Source organism: Oncorhynchus mykiss, chromosome 7 (assembly GCF_013265735.2).
Source record: "Oncorhynchus mykiss isolate Arlee chromosome 7, USDA_OmykA_1.1, whole genome shotgun sequence".
In the NCBI taxonomy this organism is placed as follows: Eukaryota; Metazoa; Chordata; class Actinopteri; order Salmoniformes; family Salmonidae; genus Oncorhynchus; species Oncorhynchus mykiss.
This window is the reverse complement of record NC_048571.1, coordinates 67,412,357-67,433,606: the sequence shown is the minus strand read 5'-3', so window position 1 is coordinate 67,433,606 and position 21,250 is coordinate 67,412,357. Positions and strand designations below refer to the sequence as shown.

Sequence of the window (21,250 nt, the reverse complement as noted above, 5' to 3'; positions counted from 1 at the left end):
CATGAAGGACATTCATTAAGACTGAGGAAAATACCAGTCTTTAGTTGTGCCTGATTTGTTAAAGCAACCCGCCAAGAGACCCAATCTTTGCAACTCATTATTCCAAATATGCAGCACAATATCTTGCATTTTCAAAAGGCACATGTTTGAAGTAGTCACTCTTAGTTCAATTCTTACAAATAAACAAAGCAAGTTATGAATTCTTTATTGAACATTATTTATTCATTCTATTTGTGCTTTTAACTTAATAGCACATTACCATAAACTGAATCCTTACCAACCCCACAAAGAAAAAAAAAAATATATATATATATATATATATATATATCATGATTCAGAGCAGTGCTTCTTTCCCAGTGACTGAAGGGGGGGGGGGGTCAAGAGGGTTGCAGTAAAAAAAAAAAAAAAAAAAAAAAAAAAAATTAGGCTGGGGGCTCTTTTAGACATCTTTCCTTAGAGCCTTTACCTTTTCAAAGCACATTGGAGAAGAATGTCAGAGGGGAGGGATCTTAGACGAGCAACTGGATAGGATGCAAGGAATCACAGAAAGAAGAACTGAGAATCAGAGAGCGAAAGGCACAACCAGCACTTGCTGCTCCCCCTGGGGGCTTCCTGTAAGCGCCAGCCACCTCTCCAGACAGAGGGTAGGCAGGGACACCGACTGACCAAGCCATAGGGAGGACATCTTTTGAAGGGAACACTCAAGATCAACTCCACAATCAAACATGGGTATTGAACTTGCATTAGCCCCTTTCTCAGTGCAGTTCAAATCCATGGGGAAGGTGGGAGAAATAAAACTACCAGGACATGACAATCCTTGCTTCGCTTGGTAGCTACTCCATCTGACTGGCAGTTTTCACTTAAAAACAGCAGGATACAACCTTCCCCTTTAACAAGAAAAAAAATATGTACAGGAAGAAGAACATCTATTCCCACAGTCTGTACAGTTTTGGGCTCATGTTACTTCATCTTTATTGCAAAAAAATACCCAAAAACAAATAAGCTGCAGAAAAGAAATCTTCCACAACTCATCCTTCCCTTTCTTTGAGTTTAGGCCTCAATACGCTACCAGTGACTTCAAGGTTTAAGACAAAACATGGACACGTATTGTTCGTTCTCCAGGATCTGTTAGTCTTAGAAATGAAAGACCACATTTTCACTAACAGGGAGGTGAAGTGAGGGGGAAACTTAAGTCTTGTTTTATCCAGAATTCTGGTTGTATGAAACGCCTGAGGGCCCAAACTCAAGTTCGTCTACACTTATGACTTTAGCAGGCATGGAAGGAAGGGGCTGCTGCAGCACGTCTGAGCCAAACCACTTGGCCAGGCCAGCTCCCCCCACACCAGGAGGGCTACCCACACGTTGCTGGGAGTGGTTTGTCCGATGAGGGCCGTGGTTCTGTGTCTGGTGGCCTGGGACTGTTGGATGCACTGAGAGAAAATGAAAATTTGTCAGTGAATGCCATGAGGAACATTGGCAAACCCATGTCATAAAGCTAGAGCCATTAAGTACCCTCATCTCCCTGCATCTTTTAGACTGTGCATGAACATTAGTACAACATATGTAAAATAGGTTAAAGATGGAGTTGTTGAACTTGTTGAATAGTAACAATGACAGACTGAACTGAAAAGGCCACTCACTTGGTCTCTGTTGTTGCTGCTGGAGTTGCTGCTGCATGAGCGCTAGTTGCATGGGATTGCTGGCTCTGGGAAGTAAGAGGGGATGTCCCGTTGCTCCTAGGGGGTAGAGGGGTTGTCCGAGTAGGGTAGAGGGCAACCCCTGAAGCTGTGAGAGGTCAACATGTTGTGGAAATATGCCTAGGATGAAGAAATATTTCAATGAGCACCTCAGCAATTAGTCATTTCCATCCACTTCAGAGTAGAAGTAGTAATAGGATGAAAAATGTATAATTGCTTGAGTACTGTGAATACCAATATGTGACCTTCCCAGACCCATGTTGCCTAGGGTTAAGAACATAAAATATTGATTAATAATCATAAATTGTATTACCCACTCAATTTATTTCTCAGATCCCTTAGCCAATTTGTTTAATAATTTATTCATAACATTTTAATAAAATACACTTTAAATTGTATTTTGGAGATCTGTCCACAGAACCCCGGTAGGACCACACCGAGAACCCCTGGCTTAGCAAAGGCAATTAGCGTGTTTGCGCAAACGAGGCACAGAATTACTCATCTTGATTTGTAGATCAGTTTGAAACAAACACAATGTAATCAAGAGTGGACTTGTACTAACCTGCCTGTATCAGAGCCGGGCCAATCTGCTGTGGCTGGATGCCCTGGGCCAGCATCCTCTGCAGCACGCTGGGGTGGAGCTGGGGTAGAGCAGGGCGCACCATGGGCACATGTCCATGGGATAGCAGCGGTACTGGGTAGATTGGACGGGGGAAGGGAGAGACAGACCTGGGGGACACCAGGGTGGGGGTGTGGTGCCCAGCGGAGCCTGGCCTAGGATGCTCCTGGGGGTGCTGGCGAGCCTGGGAGTGGGAGGACAGGGGGGTGGAGCAGGTCTTTACCCCTCCAGACTGAGAACCACTACCATTCATCCCATCCAGGAAGGAGCTGGGAGAGCTACTGTCTGTAACACAGGAACACAAACACTACTTTTGACAAGACAGGAACAGACAAGTTAAGTGCGGCGACAAGGGCATTCATCCACCTGACTAGAGTACTAGTTCACTACCACGTGTTTTTTTATTTGATTTATTGTGCAAAAATTACAAGCCCAAAATACACCAGACTAGTTTTAACCGAGAACGCCTTCTCCAAACAATGTCATTACGGACATGCAAACCTAAATTGACAAAACATTTTAAATACATACATGAAACAGCAGTATGTGAACATACCCTCTTGAGAGTGGCCTTGGGAGTGACCCTCCTTGCTGTCTGGACGACTACCTGGCTCATCTCGACTCTTCTCTTTTGTCTCGTACATCTTACGGATCACAGACGTGGGCACGAAAGATGGCGAAAGCTGTACAACAGACAAGAACCAGTAGTTACATTACTTCGAGTTATGAGGGCATTAAAAAAAGGTAACATGCAACAAACCAGACAGTTGGTCAAATTCCAAGTTGTAGTTACAATACTTCAAATTATATATTTAATATACTGTGCATAGGAAGGGAAGAGTTGGACAGTTCATTAAAAAAAGCACTTATTTCCTGAAACCACTATCTGGTTTGATTCAGCGGAGTGATTGAACAGGGTCACATTCATTAGCACAGAGGTAGTCCCCTACCCGTCTGTTTTGTGCCTAATGAATACGACCCAGACAACCTTTCAACATACCATGCTGGTGACAGTGTTGCCAGGGGAGTTTCTGCCTGCAGGATGAGGGCCTGGACCAGGGGATCGGTTCATCCTGGTTTGTCTGGAGAACACACACAGTACACAATTGATACCTGAAACCAAGTTTGGAATTACAGGAGGGATCGAAACCCCTAAACATTTTTGTATTTTTTTTTTAAATAAAAAATCAAGGGCCCCCCATAATTACAAAAGATGAATGTTGGGCACCAAGTCATTGTATAATTCAATCCCTGCTTAAAAGCTACAAGTGAAAGTCACCTGTTGTGTTGGTAGGCCTTGCTCGGAGGCGGTTTGTTGTAACCTGTCTGGAAGGCGTGGTGGGCATGGAGAGCCAGGTCTTGCTGGATGATCAGCGCCTGACGGTCAGCCTGGTCAACAGCCATGGAGAGCGCCCTCATCTGGAGCCAGAGAAGAAAGCATTCAGCTATCACCAGTTTTTACACTCATCTAAAAATGTTGCAGTTGGCATACCTTCATTTACAGTAGCTAGGTTTCCATACAATATGCGACAGATATGACAATTCTGAAATCTGTAAAATAACACTAACATTTTCCCCCACCAGTGGTTCCACCATACTGACTTGTGGATAAAAAGCTATGCGTGATGACAGTGCCCTTAAAAAAATATAAAAAAATATTTTAAAAAGTGCTTAACACTTCATGTAAGTTCAATATGTTTCCGTCGCATTTCCAACTCCCAATAGTGGGCACAAAAATGTTGGGTTAAATAGCAAATGTGCCCACTCTGGTCTTGGCATGTACACGCCACCCAACAGCTTGCAGATCTAATGCAGGTAGACTAGCCTACATGAGTTTATGGATAGGTGCAATCATTTGTCTAAAACGGCAGCCAAGGATCAATCATGTCACCAGGATCAATACGTATCGGGAAGGATCATCACTCACTGTGCACTTTCACCAACTTGAGGTTCATCATAACATTTAAATCTGTAGCCTAATAAACTCCATGTTTTCCCAAGTCGTAGTGGGAGAACCACACATGTAAATCCAAATACGTACATAAGTGGACACCCCTTCAAATTAGTTGACTCAGCTATTTCAGCCACACTTGCTGTTGGGTGTAAAAAAAATTGTGTTTTTATATATATATATATATATATAGAAAAAAAAGAAAAAAAATCGAGCACACAGCCGTGCGATCGCCATAGACAAAAGAGCTTAGTGACTGTCAAAGTGGCAGTCATAGGATACCACCTTTCCAACTAGTCAGTTCGTCAAATTTCTGGCCTGCTCGAGCTGCCCCGGTCAACTGTAAGTGCGGTTATTGTGAAGTAGAAATATCTAGGAGCAATAACGACTCACAGAACGGGACCACCGAGTGCTGAAGCGCGTAAAAGTTGTCCGTCCTTGGCTGCAATGCTCACTAAAGAGCTCCAAACTGCCACGAAGGAACTTCTCCCAGTGCCTGCCACTGAAAAACATCCCCACAGCATGATGCTGCCACCACACTTCACCATAGGGATGGTGCCAGGTTTCCTCTAGACAGGACACTTGGCATTCAGGCAAAAGAGTTCAATCTTGGTTTCATCAGACCTGAGAATCTTGATTATGGTCTGAGAGTCTTTATGGAGGCTGTCATGTGCCTTCTGAGGACTGGACTGTCTGGCAACTCCAATATAAAGGCCTGATTGGTGGAGTGCTGCGGAGATAGTTGTCCTTCTGGAAGGTTCTCCCATCGTCACAGAAGAACTCTGGAGCTCTGTCCGTTTGACCATCAGGTTCTTGGCCACCTCCCTGACCAAGGCCCTTCGCCCCCAATTGCTCAGTTTGGCCAGGCAGCCAGCTCTAGGAGGATCTAAACTTCCATTTAAGAATTATGGAGGCCACTGTGTTCTTGGGGACCTTCAATGCAGCAGAATTTTTTTGGTACCATTCCCCAGATCTGGGCCTCGACATAGTCCTGTCAGAGCAACAGACAATTCCTGCAACTTCATGACTTGGTTTTTGCTCTGACATGCACTGTCAACTGTGGGACCATATATAGACATGTGCCTTTCCAAATCATGTCCAATCAATTGAATTTATCACAGGTGGATGCCAATAAAGTTGTAGAAACATCAAGGATGTTCAATGGAAACAGGATACACCGGAGTTCAATTTCGAGTTTAATATGCAAACAAATAAATGTTTTTGCTCTGTTATTATGGGGTATTGTGTGTAGACTGTTGACAAAAATAATTTTATCCATTTTAGAATAAGGATGTAACAAAATCAAGGGGTCTGAACACTAAATGCACAATTTTCAGCGACAAACAGTTAACACCCCAAGGTAGTACAGTTTAAAGTGTCCTGTATGTTTCCAACTGAACAGCATGCTAGCCTGTCCACTTTAAAATATTGAAATCAAGTAACCTACCTGGAAAAGATGCTTGTTTCTCAAAATGAGTTGGCAATTCCTTATACAAATGGTTATTTTTATGCTCATTGCTAGGGCGGTCATGAAATTGTCAGCCGGCTATTGACATACAAAAGACTGCCGGTCTCACCGAAATTGACCATTAATTAACACACTTAGCATCTCCAGGCCACCATGCATAGAAGCCCTGATGCACGCCGTGGGAATATTACTTTTAAAAAAAAATCTATTTAATATACACCGTCAGAATAAATCCATTATTTATTTTAGGCATGTCTAAAGAAACAAGAACATTAATTTCAGAAGAACAGAATGTTATATGCCATAGGCTTGTTCATTTAGCAGACAAGATACAAATCTCATGCCATTATTTAATACAAAGGAAAATATAATTCAACCTACCTGAATAAAATATGAAGGATACTTTTCCCCCTTCCGGCACGTGTGCATATGAAGTGGCTAGGTTGAGTGTAAAAGTGATCATTTGAAACAGGGCCTATAAGCTATATTTAGAGTTAGTTGGCTACTTTAGTTTTGACATAGAAATTAAAACAATACTTAGAATGTATAAGACAATCTTTAGGCTGCATGATAGGCTATAGATGATTTGAGAAAGTAGCACAAAAAAAAAAAGCTTGCACTCCATTCTTTGCCTCAGACTGCACAGCTGTTTCGTTTCATCAAGTAAACATTTTCACCATTCTAAATGTTAATCTTGTATTTACTAAAATGTAAAATAACTTTAGATTTAGAATGGCCCATTATAAAGTGGGAAGGAATAGGGGAAAAACTTTCTCTTTAAATAAACACGCACTCCAATAAATGGAAGCCGCTTTTCTGCAGGTTAGTTTTAGGCTACTCCACAGCATCAACCGTTTGAGGCGCATGCAGCCTCTCGCTGCGCTTCAGGTGATATTCTGCATGCCATTGGCTCTCCAACCTGGTTCCTGCATTTACCCAGTGCTTAATTAACCATGTGAAATCTGTTTGCGAACATTGATAGTAACATGGTTCTCACAACAAAACATTATCAAACTGTTGACAGGCCCACACTCTGCGTGCTGGAGGAAAGAAAGGAAGAGATGGAGATGCACCGATATGAAATTTTGGACCGTAAGCAATATTCCTTGCCAAAATGTTTTTTTAAACATTTTAGCATTCTAGTACAGTTAAAGTTGAAACACACACCAAAGAGCTATTTTGTAAGCATTTACACATGTCCCCATTACCAGTAAAACATTTGACATTTCATCATACATATCAAGCAGTGAAGTTTCAGCAGTTTTGTTAATTTCGCGAGTCAATTGTTTGAATGGAGAGCGGTCATGTTTCAAACATCCTCAGCAGCAAGAGAACCAGCACATTCTTGAGAAAGCAATACCGCTTTCTTCAATACATTGCGACCTGTACGCTCTCGTTGGCTGGCCCTCGCTTCATACTCGTCGCCAAACCCACTGGCTCCATGTCATCTACAAGACCCTGCTAGGTAAAGTCCCCCCTTATCTCAGCTCGCTGGTCACCATTGCATCTCCCACCTGTAGCACACGCTCCAGCAGGTATATCTCTAGTCACCCCCAAAAGCAATTATTTCTTTGGCCGCCTCTCCTTCCAGTTCTCTGCTGCCAATGACTGGAACGAACTACAAAAATCTCTGAAACTGGAAACTCTTATCTCCCTCACTAGCTTTAAGCACCAACTGTCAGAGCAGCTCACAGATTACTGCACCTGTACATAGCCCACCTATAATTTAGCCCAAACTACCTCTTTCCCTACTGTATTTTATTTATTTATTTTGCTCCTTTGCACCCCATTATTTTTATTTCTACCTTGCACAGTCTCCCATTGCAAATCTACCATTCCAGTGTTTTACTTGCTATATTGTATTTACTTTGCCACCATGTCTTTTTTGCCTATACCTCCCTTATCTCACCTCATTTGCTCACATCGTATATAGACTTGTTTATACTGTATTATTGACTGTATGTTTGTTTTACTCCATGTGTAACTCTGTGTCGTTGTGTGTCGAACTGCTTTGCTTTATCTTGGCCAGGTCGCAATTGTAAATGAGAACTTGTTCTCAACTTGCCTACCTGGTTAAATAAAGGTGAAATAAAAAAAAATAAAAAAATACCAAATCCTTGTCGACCCACTGTGCTGTCGGACTCGGCATGCTCATGGGGCAGACATCACTTTTCCTAATGTCAATCGTGAAGCTAATAGCAGTGACGTCCATAGCAAGTAGCTCATGGATGTGCGTTTCAACAATACTATGCATCTCCGGTATGGAAACATTTGAAAAATAGCATCTACTTGGTAGTGTGTACCGGTGCGCGACCAGTCAACGAAAGCTAACTTTAACCACGACAGGCGGTTTGCTTGTCAAGGGCAAGGAACTCCATTATCTCTGCATTAATGGATTTCGCCATCTCACTGAAATGCTCTTACTCCATCAAATGACCACTCGATCCACACAGCAGACATTGTGGGCTAGGTTAGGAATGCTGTGTTGCACATGTATCGCTATATTTTTGTGCCGTCATTGTCATCTACCTACGTTATATACAGTTGAAGTCGGCAGTTCACATTCAACCAAAGTGTGTCATTGAAACTCGTTTTTCAACCACTCCAAATGTCTTGTTAACTATAGTTTTGGCAAGTCGGTTAGGACATGTACTTGGTGCATGACAAGTCATTTTTCCAACAATTGTTTACAGATTATTTCACTGTATCAATTCCAGTGGATCAGAAGTTTGCATACACTAAGTTGACTGTGCCTTTAAACAGCTTGGAAAATTCCAGAAAATTATGTCATGGCTTTAGAAGCTTCTGATAGGCTAATTGACATCATTTGAGTCAATTGGAGGTGTACCTGTAGATGTATTTCAAGGCCTAACTTCAAACTCTTTGCTTGACATCAAGGGAAAAATCAAAAGAAATCAGCCAAGACCTCAAAAAAAAAAATTGGAGACCTCCACAAGTCTGGTTCATCCTTGGGAACAATTTCCAAACGCCTGAAGGTACCACGTTCATCTGTACAAACAATAGTACGCAAGTATAAACACAACAGAGCAGTCATACCGCGCAGGAAGGAGACGTGTTCTGTTTCCTAGAGATTAAGGTACTTTGGTGCAAAGTGCAAATCAACAAAAGACCTTGTGAAGATGGAGGAAAATGGTTACTAAAGTATCTATCCACAGTAAAACGAGTCCTATTTCAACATAACCTGAAAGTCTGCACAGCAAGGAAGAAGCCACTGCTCCAAAACAGTCATAGAAAAGCCAGACTACGGTTTGCAACTGCACATGGGGACAAATATTGTACTTTTTGGAGAAATGTCCTCTGGTCTGATGAAACAGAAAGCTAACTGTTTGGCCATAATGACCATTGTTATGTTTGGCGGAAAAAGGGAGGTTTGCAAGTCGAACAACACCATCCCAAACGTGAAGCATGGGGGTGGCAGCATCATGTTGTAGGGGTGCTCTGCTGCAGGAGGGACTGGTGCACTTCACAAAATAGATGGCATCATGATGGAAAATGTGGATATATTGAAGCAACATCAAGACATCAGTCAGGAAGTGTGTCTTCCAAATGGACAATGACCCCAAGCATACTTCCAAAGTTGTGCCATCAAAGCCCTGACCTCAAGCCCATAGAAAATGGGTGGGCAGAAATGAAAAGGCGTGTGCGATCAAGGAGGCCTACAAACCTGACTCAGTTACACCAGCTCTGTCAGGAGGAATGGGCCAAAATTCACCCAACTTATTGTGGGAAGCTTGTGAAAGGCTACCCAAAACATTTGACCCAAATTAAACCATTTAAAAAAGGCAATGCTACCAATTGAGTGTATGTAAACTTCTTACTCACTGGGAATGTGATGAAAGAAAGAAATAATTCTCTCCTATTATTCTGACATTTCACATTCTTAAAATATAGTGTTGATCCTAACTGACCAAAGACAGGGAATTTTTACTAGGATTAAATGTCAGGAATTGTGAAAAACTGAGTTGAAATGTATTTGGCTAAGGTGTATGTAAACATCCGACTTCCACTGTAGGTACGCACGGCAGCTTTGACAGTTCTGCACGGCGGCGTTAAACTAGACATCGGGCTGAAGCCAGCATTTCAACCTGCTGTTAAATTTCTTTGTTCAAATTGATCACAATGAGGGGCGTTCTAAACATACATATTGCTTTGATAAGGGTTTCATGCGATTTTCAATTGTATTTATGTCAGATGGTCTATACAGCCCCGAGTAGCAGGCCATTAGCGACCTAATGGTCATTAGCGAGTTGGGAACTACAAATGTATGTCCAGAGTGCATAAGAGATTACTGTGACTCAATGGTCACGTAGAATTTTACTGCGGCGGTCCTGACTCATGACTGCCGATAATACCGTCACCAGCCCTACTCAATGCACATTTATAAAAACAGACTACAGCTAGCACGTAACAGTACGTGGAAAATGCTGCTCGAGTCAAACTGATAGGGATGTGAATCTTTCCATTTTAAGACTATTTGATATGCATCTAGAGCAGGAAAGGCTGGTGGGAGGAGATATAGGAGGACAGGCTCATTCTAATGGAACTGTGTCAAACATACGGAAGCCACATTTGATTCCATTCATTACAAAGAGCTCATCCTCCCACAACTCCACCCACAAGCCTCCGCTGATCTAGATACAAGGGCTCCGATACAGGAACGGTACATTTTAGTCTGAAAGGATTCAGTGCGATTCGAGAACAAATCGAAGTGATTGGTTTCGATATACTAAGATGTTGCATAAACACGTTCATTTTCTATTCTAAATAAAAATCTGCTGCTGGAGCTCATGAGCTGGAGGAGCGGTCTGTACTGTAGGCCCCTAATCTAGCCACAACACTATCACTTTCAGATAGAAGTAATTTGAGCAACATTTTTTTTAATTTTTTGTGAATTGGCGATTCCCAATGTTTGAGCGGATTTTCTGATTGATGCTTGCTACATTTAGATCAGTTTGGAGTATGCGCACCGATGCAGTCCAATCTTAAACATTGGAATCAGGAACCGATGTGTAGCGGTGAATAGTTACAGCCCTAGAAACAGAGCATTCATTTCCTAGAAACCCTTTTCATTAATACTCCAGTTTTAGTAGGGTATGCTCTCAGTTGAGACATAAAACATAGATTACAGTAAAATAAATGGCTCAATGTTGTTTCTGTGTCTATATGAACAAGTCTGTTTGACCAAACCTCAAATTGCAAGTTGAAACTACTTGTTGTCAGTGAGGAAGTAGTAATCTTTAATATTTGTTGTTGTGAGTGGCAGAGAGGAGCTCAGTGTATGTGTGGAAAGGGACACAGTACACAAGGAGACAAGCCATGAGAACAAGTGGACATAAACGTTCATAAAAACCTTGATTCTTGCGATACAGGCATTTGGAATTTTTCACTAAAACAAATTTGATATGTCGCCCAGCCCTACTTCAGAAAAGTGTTACTGTCCCAAAATTAGGGCCGGGATGATAACAGTATCACATAACACAAAGCAGACTTTAGGCCCTTTAAAACCTGTTGTATGTAAAATAGTGTCCTATAGCTTTGAAAATAAAATGGATGATAATGTGTTACAAATACTAGGGTTGTTTTCCTAAAGAAGTTAACTCAGTATCAAACTGCGTTTTGAGATACTGGTATCGTCCTGCCCAAACCATCATTGGGCAATTTGATAGACAAGAGTATCTCTGACCTGTTGTTGCTGTTGTAGGGTGGGTCCATGTCCAGGACCAGGGCTGAAGGATCTATGGATCTCTGGGAACTGCTCCCCAATCATGGGCTGTGGACCAACAGGGTAACCTGAAAAGGTCACAAGACAAAAGCAGTCACTCAATTACACTGTAGTTATTAGGCATCAAATGGAAGAAAATTGCCCTGAAACAAGGGCAGGGTAGAGACTGAACACTTGCTTTCTACAGTGTGCCCTAATGAACACAACCTAGTCTTAGCTTCCACAGAGTAATCTCTACCGGCGGGAGGATGCATGCGTCCATGGAAATAGTCAGGAGAGGGAGCCCTCTGTGTGAAGAGTGGAGGCGAGGGCCCCCTGTGCTGTAGCAGGCTGTGTTGAGGACCAGGGCCAGGGTGTGGAGGGGGGTTGGGGCTGCCCAGCAGGCTGTGGAGGAGTGAAGGGGAGCCTCTACAGGGAGGTCCCTGTGCACCCAGAAGCTCCTGTAACAGTTTTATACACACTGCTCAGACAGGACCAACACAGACATCATAAAATAAGCACTAATCAGGGAGTCCTCCATTCCTAAACAAACAAAATAACGCCATCCTTTCATGCTACAGCTTACTATCAAAATTCCACATGCAAGTTAGTCCCAAACCACACACCTGGAATATGTTCTTGTGCTGTTGGGCAGGCACTGTGGCTTCAGGCAGGGGCACTACAGCAGGGTTCGAGGGCTGATTGAGCTGTAAATGAGGTGGAAGGTGGTGCAATCAGACAGCCGTCTTGGTAGTGGACACACTTAATCCATCCCACTGGGCATTTTCTGATGCATACATTTTGATTTTATTTATTTGACCTTTATTTAACCAGTTGGGCCAGTTCAGAACAAGTTGTCATTTACAACTGACCTGGCCAAGATAAAGCAAAGCGACAAAAAGAGTTAAACGTACAGTCAATAACACAAAATAAAATAAAAATAGATTCTTCTATGTACATTGTGTGCAAATGTAGAAGAGTAGAGAGGTAGGCAAGAAGTAGGCCCTAGAGGCAAAAATAACTACAATATAGCATTAATACTGGAGTGATAGATGTGCAAGTAGATACTGGGGTGCAAAAGAGCAAGAGCGTAAGTAATAATATGGGGATGAGGTAGTCAGGTGTGCAATTTACAGATTGGCTGTGTACAGGTACAGTGATCTAAGCTGCTCTGACAGCGGATGCTTAAAGTTAGAGGGAGATATCCGTCTCGAGCTTCAGTGATTTCTGCAATCGTTCGTCATTGGCAGCAGAGAACTGGAAGGAAAGGCAGCCAAAGAAAGTGTTGGCTTTGGGGATGACCAGTGCAATATACCTGCTGGAAGGCATGCTACAGATGGGTGCTGCTATGGTGACCAGCCAACGACAGCACACAGGTCGCAGTGGTGGGTAGTATATGGGTCTTTGGTGGCAAAACTGATGGCACTGTGATAGCAAATTGGATGCAGTCTGAATAGTGTTGGAGGCTATTTTGTAAATGACGTCGCTGAAGTCAAGGATCGGTAGGATAGTCAGTTTTATGAGGGTTTGTTAGGCAGCATGAGTGAAGGAGGCTTTGTTGTCGAAACAGAAAGTCGAAACAGAAAGCCGATTCAAGATTTAATTTTGGATTGGAGATGCTTAATGCGAGTCTGGAAGGAGCGTTTACAGTCTAGCCAAACACCTAGGTATTTATAGATTTCCACATATTCTAAGTCAGAACCATCCAGAATAGTGATGCTGGGAGGGAGGGTGTGGGCAGCGATCAGGTGAAGAGCTTGCATTTAGTTTCACTTGTTTTTAAGAGCAGTTGGAGGCGACGGAAGGAGTGTTATGGCATTGAAGCTCATCTGGAGGTTGGTTAACAGTGTCCAAAGAGGGGCCAGATGTATACAGAATGGTGGCGTCTGCATAGATGTGGATCAGAGAAACACCAGCAGCAAGAGAGACACTGTTGATATATACAAAGAAAGTCGGTCCGAGAATTGAACCCTGTGGCACCCCCATAGAGACTGCCAGAGGTCCGGACAACAGGCCCTCCGATTTGACACACTGAACTCTATCTGAGAAGTAGTTGGTGAACCAGGCGAGGCAGTCATTTGAGAAGCCAACATATGCTTTGGTTAGTTTGTGTTACACATCCCATTTTAACATCAAAATACTAGAAATGACTGAGGTCATCCAATGGAAAACATAGATTGTTACGTATAAGACATTATGGGTGGGTTGCACCAATATGGTTAAAATTAATCTAGGATTAGAGCTAATCTAGGTTTATGATTAGAGATGTGTTGCACCACCTCATTTTAAATCTGGATCAGTAAATCTATGACAAACAGTTTTAAACTAATGATTAGTGACATGTTACACCAATATGAGGTATTTCGTGAATTGAAACGAAGTAGCTAGCTAACTTGCCAAACGAGGCCACAAAGTTACTGTTCCTTGATAAAAACAATGTAATGTTAGAACTACCGCAACTATCGTAAAAGGTTCTCATGGGTTGGCTGATTTGAAATAAAATCTGTTATTGGCCAGTACTAGACAGAAAACGAATTTGTTAGCTACTGTAGCTAGCTAGTTTATAAGCCAAGCTAGCTAGCGTACAATATTTGTCATTAACGCTATTTATTTGTCCGCTAGCCACCTGATCATGGCAAGTCACAGTTCAAATAACTCCACTTATGAAAGAATTGAAAATATCGCCGGAGCTGATGGAGGAATTTAGTAATGTACTGGAGGATAAAAAAAGACAGCCAACACGACTGCCAAAAAGTAGTAAGACACCTGGGCCATTTAATACGACAAATGTAAATGGATTGACATGGACTAAAGGGAAGAGGGACCCAAATCAAATTAAAGCGTGCTGGAAAAAAGCAAAAGCAAATCCAGAAAGGACACGGCAAAGGAAAGGCGGAGCCGGAGGGGGGCCTCCGTCCAAGGGAATTGATCCTATCACCTAGAAGATATGCGAGATGATTCCCCAGCAGTTCCCCCCTCTCCATTTTTAAAAAACAAACCTTTATTTAACTAGGCAAGTCAGTTAAGAACAAATTATTATTTTCAATGACGGCCTAGGAACAGTGGGTTAACTGCCTGTTCAGGGGCAGAACAGCCAACAAGATTTGTACCTTGTCAGCTCGGGGGTTGAACTTGCAACCTTCCGGTTACTAGTCCAATGCTCTAACCACTAGGCTAACCTGCCGCCATAACCCCTATGATGGACAATTTGACCCAATATTTAGTAAGCATAAATAACGCACGTTAAAACTAACATTAATGCTACTTCACTAATATGTTAGCGTTATCAGGCCCGTTACAACATGTTGCATAACATCATTCGTACCAAGGCTGGGAATATCATAAAACCCAATTCAATTGTACAAAATGGGCACGTAAATAGCCCACTGAATAACGAGTTAATTATCTTAAAACGCAACGGGATTTAACTGGTCTATTCTCTGAGGAACTCATTTTAGTCTCTCCACAGTAGATATGCTGCCATTTTATCAGTTAAAACCACCAAGTGGCAGTTGAGAAATAATCCCCAATCTAAGTTTATATATATATTTTAATTCATTGACCAACAGGCTTAAAATGTATCTAGGTTTAAAGTGAAAATTAAACTTAGATTAGAGGAAGGGGAAGGATTTAATTTAAAATGTGGTGAAACAAGATTAATAGCTAAAACTTGTTTTAACCCAGTTTAATAGATATTCCATGTTGGTGCAACCCACCCTATAACATTTGACATAACAATTCTAACATAGGTTCATCTGTTGACCAATTTGTTACAAAAAGCAACAATTGATCGTCCGATCTGAACATTTTCCCATTGGAATGGAGAAGAGCAAAGTGTCTCAGCCAGAGGCAATGAAAGTCCTGAATGTAGATATACCGCCATGTCCATAGATCAAAGTAACAGACATTCACCAGGGTACAAAACCACAAAAGTAACAGGACAATGATAATCTAGTAGAATTTGATATGAAGCATAATGTTAAGGGTTAACGTAAAGAAAATCTGTATGCAATCCTTTGATTGTCATGTTACTGCATCGAGGTTCAGGAGAATCCAGAACACCCCTCGAAAGAGGAAGTCTTCGAACTTTCCTTTACAAATGTATACCCATCACTTTTCCAGACGTACTGACTTTGGTGTTTTGATTTAATGGTTAGGATGTTAGCTTTCATGCATCATTTGCCACACTCACAGCAAAACATACGTGGGTCAGTTTACCAGACGCAGCTCAAAGCAGTTAGGGCTTAAACATCCAGCTGGACCCGAGAGGAAGCATACCAACAGGACAGTCAGTGCTTTTTAAAGATTAGCCGAGAGCGGCACACTTACGTTGCTGTTCACTTGGTTTTCTTTGGGGTGGCTGGGCAGTGTTCCACTTGCCTTCATGCTGCTGACCAACTTGTTAAAAGCGGACATGTCAGGGTCTCTGGCCCGTGAACAAGGGGGCCCTGCACTGGGGCCTACACCGCCTGTTAGAGCCCGCTCCAGGTGCTCAGCCATGAAGGGTGTGCCACTGCTGGTGCTGCCTCCGCCACCGATGCTTCCCTGCTGCTGATGCTGGTGGGCCTTTCGTGGCATCTGGTGGTGCAGTTCCGAGCCCACTTTCAGCTCCTTCAGGCCCCCCTCAACCTCCTCCAAAGAGAGAACTACACCCGAGTGAGCTGGGGGACAAGGCAGAAGGGCAATGTAAACATGCACATCATACCAATGCACCAAAACCTACAAACAATTACTCTCATCTTAAATGCTGAACTAGCCACAGGACCTAACCATTTGTATACAAGACAAATGTTGTAGTAGTCTTGCAGCTGATGTAGTTGACATGGTGGAATTTAGGTACTGGTTATGTAAAGGATGACTCACTGCTCTGCTGTAGCCGTTGCTTGTTAACATTGAGGCTGGAGAGGAGGGGTTTCAAGTCTATCTTGGCCTTGTGTAACAGCTCCAGGATGTCCACCTTATCCCTACACTCCACTGACTGGATGGGGGTGAAGTAGGGGACAGGGCCCCCCTGGCTAGGGGACGTACAGCGGGGGTCCAGCCCTGAGGGAGGGAGGGAGGGGTAAACCAATAATTTCCCAAATTTAGACAATAGGGTGCAGTTGCCTAGACAAATTAAGTTTGTGTTTATTTCAGGATTAGGCTTAATCTGTGGCCATAACAAATGTGTGTTAGTCCTCAATGTAAAAAAAGCATTGCATTTCATTTTGTAATTCAATTATGCTTCTATAATAAAATTAAACAGAAGGCATAACTAACATAATGAATTCTAGCCTGGTCCCAGATCAGTTTGTGCAGTCTTGCCAACTCCCATGTCATTGTCATGCTAATGACCACAGGAGTTGGCAAGACAGCAAACAGATCTGGGACCAGGCTAGAAGTGTGCCCCTTCCTTACCGGCCAGTCTCTCCAGCTCCTCGTGGGGGGTGGAGCGCAGGCTGGAGGAGCGGCTGCCTGAAGGACTCAGGTTACTGGAGAACCACCGGCTGAAACGGCTGGCCGACACAGGGCCCTCACCCAGAACATCTTCTATCATCTGCAACATAGGGACAGAGGCCAGTCAGAGGCAAGCTGGTAGTCCAAAGTGGCAGACTGCTAAAGGGTGGGTGTGACACTTACATTTAGGGCTCTGTCCATGTGCACAGTAGTGTACCCTTCATTCATTGAATCTGTGCATTATTTCCCTATCCCATGTCTATAAAATAGGGAAATGAGCTTCCTTTGCTAATAATTTGCAAGGTATTCTAATAAGTGACGTAATAAACTGGAACACAATGGGCATACATTTGCATTAGACTGAACACTAAAAAAAACACCACACTGGAGGAGAAACCGGTTGAGTCACTTACAACCTTTCACTGCAATTTTTTTTAATCATAATACAGCAAGAAAATATTTTAGAAAGTACAATGTCCTTGACAGGGTGGCAATACCACCATCATTCATCCAAATAGACAAAGAAAAGTCCCAAGTGATAACATCATGAAACTAACCTCCAGTGTATGAGAAGACCATGTGTAGCCAACTACAGACCAATGCATGGTATATTTAAAGTTGATGTATAACAGTGCACACCTTATAGCCCCCAAACACACGGTAAACATGCAGTGCTGCCCAGGACTTACAGAGGCCAGTCCTGGCATGGTCTTCTCCAGGTTGAAGAACTCATTGAAGTCAAAGTCTCCTGATGTCTGCTCTGGTAGGACCTCTGGGTGAGGGACCTCCTGGTCTGCTGTAGAGTGAGAATCTCTCACTACATGCTCCTCTGCTAGCCCACCGTTACATTCCACTGCTGAACACAATGCAAACACAACAATGAATAAACACATAACAGACCATCAGGGTAGCTTGCTGGTTTAAGATAAACTGATCGCTGAATGGCTACTGAAGTTAGACAATTACATTGATGGAAGCTACAATATTGACTCTGACGTTGCATCAGATACCACCACCCCCCGGTACTCATTTTAAGGTATATGGAGTTATTTTTTACTCAAACCACCCACACACCAGATTGGACCCAGCCACCAGACAACCTTTTTGGGGGACACCAACTCCCATGATCTCCAATAGTGATATGATGCAGCATGACTTGCCTTCTCTCACAGAGTCTGTCCTCTTCCTGGAGCGTTTGGGTCTGCGCTTGTCCTCCTCCAGGATCTTGTCATCAAAGCCAATGAGCTCAATGGTCTCTGATTGGCTGGTCGGGCCCCCTGAGAACCACTCCGGCTCTTCCTCCAGGTCATTCCTCCTCCTCTCACTGAACACACGCTTGTCCCCAAAGTCACGCTGCAGGAAAGGGAAGAAGAACTGGTATACGCCAAATCTAACAGGCTGCTAAATTCCATGGGAAATAGCAAAGAGTGGAATGTGTACACAGCTCCTGACGATTGTCATTTAGATGTATTACTGCAGGAAGTAGGCCTCCCATTGAGGCACAAGAAATAACAATTTTGTGCGTAGGTACATACAGATAACCATTTGTCCCTTTAGGGTCATTCTGTTTGAATTGAATGCAGCTCAGGAAGCAGCAAACAGACACTAACCCTGAACCTCTTATCCTTGAAGTCTCGCTCCTTCTCCACGCGGGGTTCCCTCTCCCTTTCGAATCCTCGGGCCGCCATGATGCGCCCACTGCCGATGCGCCGCGCCACACCCAGCCGGAGACTCTCATTCTCCTTATTCTCCAGGGGGCTGACAGGGCGCCGGGAGGGTGCAGGCAAAGCATTGCCAACGCACCCCCCTCCGAAGCTACGACGCTGTGGGCTGAGCACCACATCCAGGTCATCCTCCTTTAGTCGCTCACGGGGATCTGAGAACAGTGTCACAAAAAACAGTTAGCATTCAACATTCACACTAATGCACCATAGCTTATTCTACAAAGAATAGTAAGAGTAAGCAAGGTGGCGTGTCTAAGGACAGCTGTACAAATTTGAGCTCAAAAGCCCCCAACCTTATGGAGTATGTTTTAAATGTGTATGCTAGTCATTTGAATATCAGCTATGAAAATGATACTACATTACTCATTTACCTGCAATTCTACGTTTCAGAGGGATCCTATCATCCACAAAGTCCTTCTTATATCCATCCACAGGAGAGCTGCACTCCGAGGTGGAGTACAGCGAAGCATGCCACTTCTCAGGGTCCCACACACCATCACTGGACACCCCCCACCCCCAAAAAAACACAACAGTTAAACCAGAGGGAACAACTCAAGAGTTGGCATAGAACTACAAGTGTTTCACACTTTGGACTAATTTGACCCAATCTAAAAAACACTCACCTGTCAAATTTTTCCAAAAGACAGTCTGGCCTTTCATTACAGATTGGGAAATATTTGATCTCCAAAAGCTCCTCCTGTAAGAAGACAAATTATGTTAACCCACAAAGTTGTGCTGCTAGGTGGGCAGCCATCTATTTATATTAGCCATGCATCGCCAAAATACCTTGGTATATCTGTAAGGGGATGGTCCTGTTGATTCCTTGACCACCTCGATGTCACCATTCTCCTGCACCTCTACACAAGCATCCCTTTCCATGACTCCGTCAGGCAGCCAAACCAATATATAACTTCTGTTTTAAGATCTTAGTAGTATACCTGTTAAAGAATGACATACTGTTATGAAATATCCCATACAGGCTTACTATATCTACCAAAAGTAAAAAATTCATAACCCTGAAAGTGAATTCTATATTGGTGAGGAAGACCCTGAAAAGTCTGAATAAAGACTGGATATTCAAACAGCATTCTGGCATTATTTTAAAAGTTGCGTAGTAATTACAAGAAAATAGTAAATATCAACACGCAAAGATCAAGCCTATATCACTACTAGCTACATTCGAGAAATACATCGCCTTAGCACATTAACGCGAGGTCTCCGACGTGGCCTGGAGTTAAAAGCAGACAAGACGAAATTGAAAAACTAAACTGGTCTGGCAACAAATTAGCCATCCATACCTGAGCGGCATAGCGAAGTGGCGATTAACGTTACCAAGTTAGCTAATGATGGCAATTAGGTAGCCAACTAATGTTCGCATGCTAGGAAATTGGCGATCATTAGTTAACAAGCTAAATAAGGTGTACGTACTGGCAGATGACATGAATACGCTGATACTAAGACAACCGGCGTCAAATACTCTATGAATGGCTAACAATTAGCTAGCTACCTATCTAGTTTGAAGTTACGACCATTGGCGTAGTGTTTGGTTTACTTGGTAGCTAACTAACGTTATGTAGTTGGCCAACTAGTTAGCATACTTAGAGGCCAAAACTTTGTTTAGTTGAGCAAGCTAGCCTGAACGCCGACTTGTGGGATAATTTGATAGCCAAGTTACCCAACTAACGCGTTAGCCACAAATTCAATTAATAAATGCCGAGCACAGTCAAGTAACGTTAACAAACCCACCAACATAAATCACTCTTAAAGTTGCATATGTAAAAAGGTACCCATTCACTTACAATTCTGTTCAGAAAACGTATGAAGCCAAAAGATGTTAGCTAGCTAACCTAGCTCTACGGCTAGTTAGCCAGCTAGCTAGCTGGAGATAAAGCCTTCCAATAAGTGCACGTTTTTCTTACAATTAACTAGGGTCGTTTTTTCAACAAAGAGCCAACGCCCGTGATATTTCTACGAACACAAATCCAAAAGTATACTGGCGTCTTATATTGTCGAAGTAGACTTGTCTTCGGTATATGTTTCGTCGCAGCAGCGAATTTGCCTTCATCACCGCTTAGTTCGGAACGAGCTCTTCGTAGGCTTGATTATATAGTGCCCATCACTAATGCCTTGCTAAACTATTTCAAAATATAATAAATAATTTCTTAAAACCATTACTGTATTTGACAATGTCTCGTTTGACTATGAAAATAATGTATATGTATTTAGATAAAATATAAACGGCTTCTTGTCTTTTAAGAGTGAGTCATTTCATATCAGGCATTCTGTATGGTCAGCTAATTGTTATCATTCCAAAGCAGAGCGATGAATGCTGATAATTTTCACACTTTCAATGCTTTAAAAAACAACAACTAGCCCTTTCCTTGATTGCTAATTTGACATGTAGGCCTGGTCAACCAAAGGGTACTCAACACATCCACATTTTTATTTCTTAGTAAATTATACCAGTGCCCTGTCATGTTAGGGCTAAGATTATCTGTGCTTTAACGCACCCTTAACTGATGGTACGTGTTTTGTGTATGTGGTCTGTTGGTTTGCACAGAGTAAGTTTGTAAAACAGCAGGCGGTCACTTAATAACAAGGGTGCCACCATAAAGATCAACATCCTTATGTAT

The 21,250-nt window shown here is 42.7% G+C and overlaps 1 protein-coding gene across 3 annotated transcripts; it reads right to left on the bottom strand.

The window, feature by feature from the left end:
* Positions 1 to 190: 190 nt before the first annotated feature.
* Positions 191 to 20,827, bottom strand: eif4enif1 (eukaryotic translation initiation factor 4E nuclear import factor 1). 3 transcript variants are annotated; one of them, XM_021610282.2, is made up of 19 exons: positions 20,417 to 20,824; positions 19,404 to 19,555; positions 19,241 to 19,314; positions 18,989 to 19,116; positions 18,504 to 18,769; positions 18,054 to 18,246; positions 17,583 to 17,749; positions 16,855 to 16,993; positions 16,321 to 16,500; positions 15,787 to 16,118; positions 12,084 to 12,164; positions 11,717 to 11,918; positions 11,440 to 11,546; positions 3,596 to 3,735; positions 3,317 to 3,398; positions 2,873 to 2,999; positions 2,260 to 2,601; positions 1,641 to 1,817; positions 191 to 1,430 (listed from the first exon to the last, which is right to left on the bottom strand). In XM_021610282.2, the coding sequence occupies exons 2-19, from the start codon at positions 19,494 to 19,496 to the stop codon at positions 1,201 to 1,203; spliced, it is 3,060 nt and encodes a 1,019-aa protein (XP_021465957.2). In that variant the 5' UTR covers positions 19,497 to 19,555; positions 20,417 to 20,824; the 3' UTR covers positions 191 to 1,200. The 3 variants fall into 3 exon arrangements, with proteins under 3 accessions (XP_021465957.2, XP_021465958.2, XP_021465960.2); XM_021610283.2 differs by having other exon boundaries at positions 956 to 1,430; positions 17,583 to 17,746; positions 20,417 to 20,827; XM_021610285.2 differs by lacking the exon at positions 16,321 to 16,500 and having other exon boundaries at positions 956 to 1,430; positions 20,417 to 20,826.
* Between the last annotated feature and the right edge of the window lie 423 nt (positions 20,828 to 21,250).

Bases quoted from the DNA above. Each gene is read 5' to 3' on its own strand.
- eif4enif1 (XM_021610282.2), bottom strand. From the start codon at position 19,496: ATGGAAAGGGATGCTTGTGTAGAGGTGCAGGAGAATGGTGACATCGAG. The intron at 18,247-18,503 runs GTTAGTGTCTGT...CCTTTCCTGCAG, and splicing joins TCAAGGATAAGAGGTTCAGG to CGTGACTTTGGGGACAAGCG. The intron at 16,994-17,582 runs GTAAGTCCTGGG...CCTATGTTGCAG, and splicing joins CCATGCCAGGACTGGCCTCT to ATGATAGAAGATGTTCTGGG.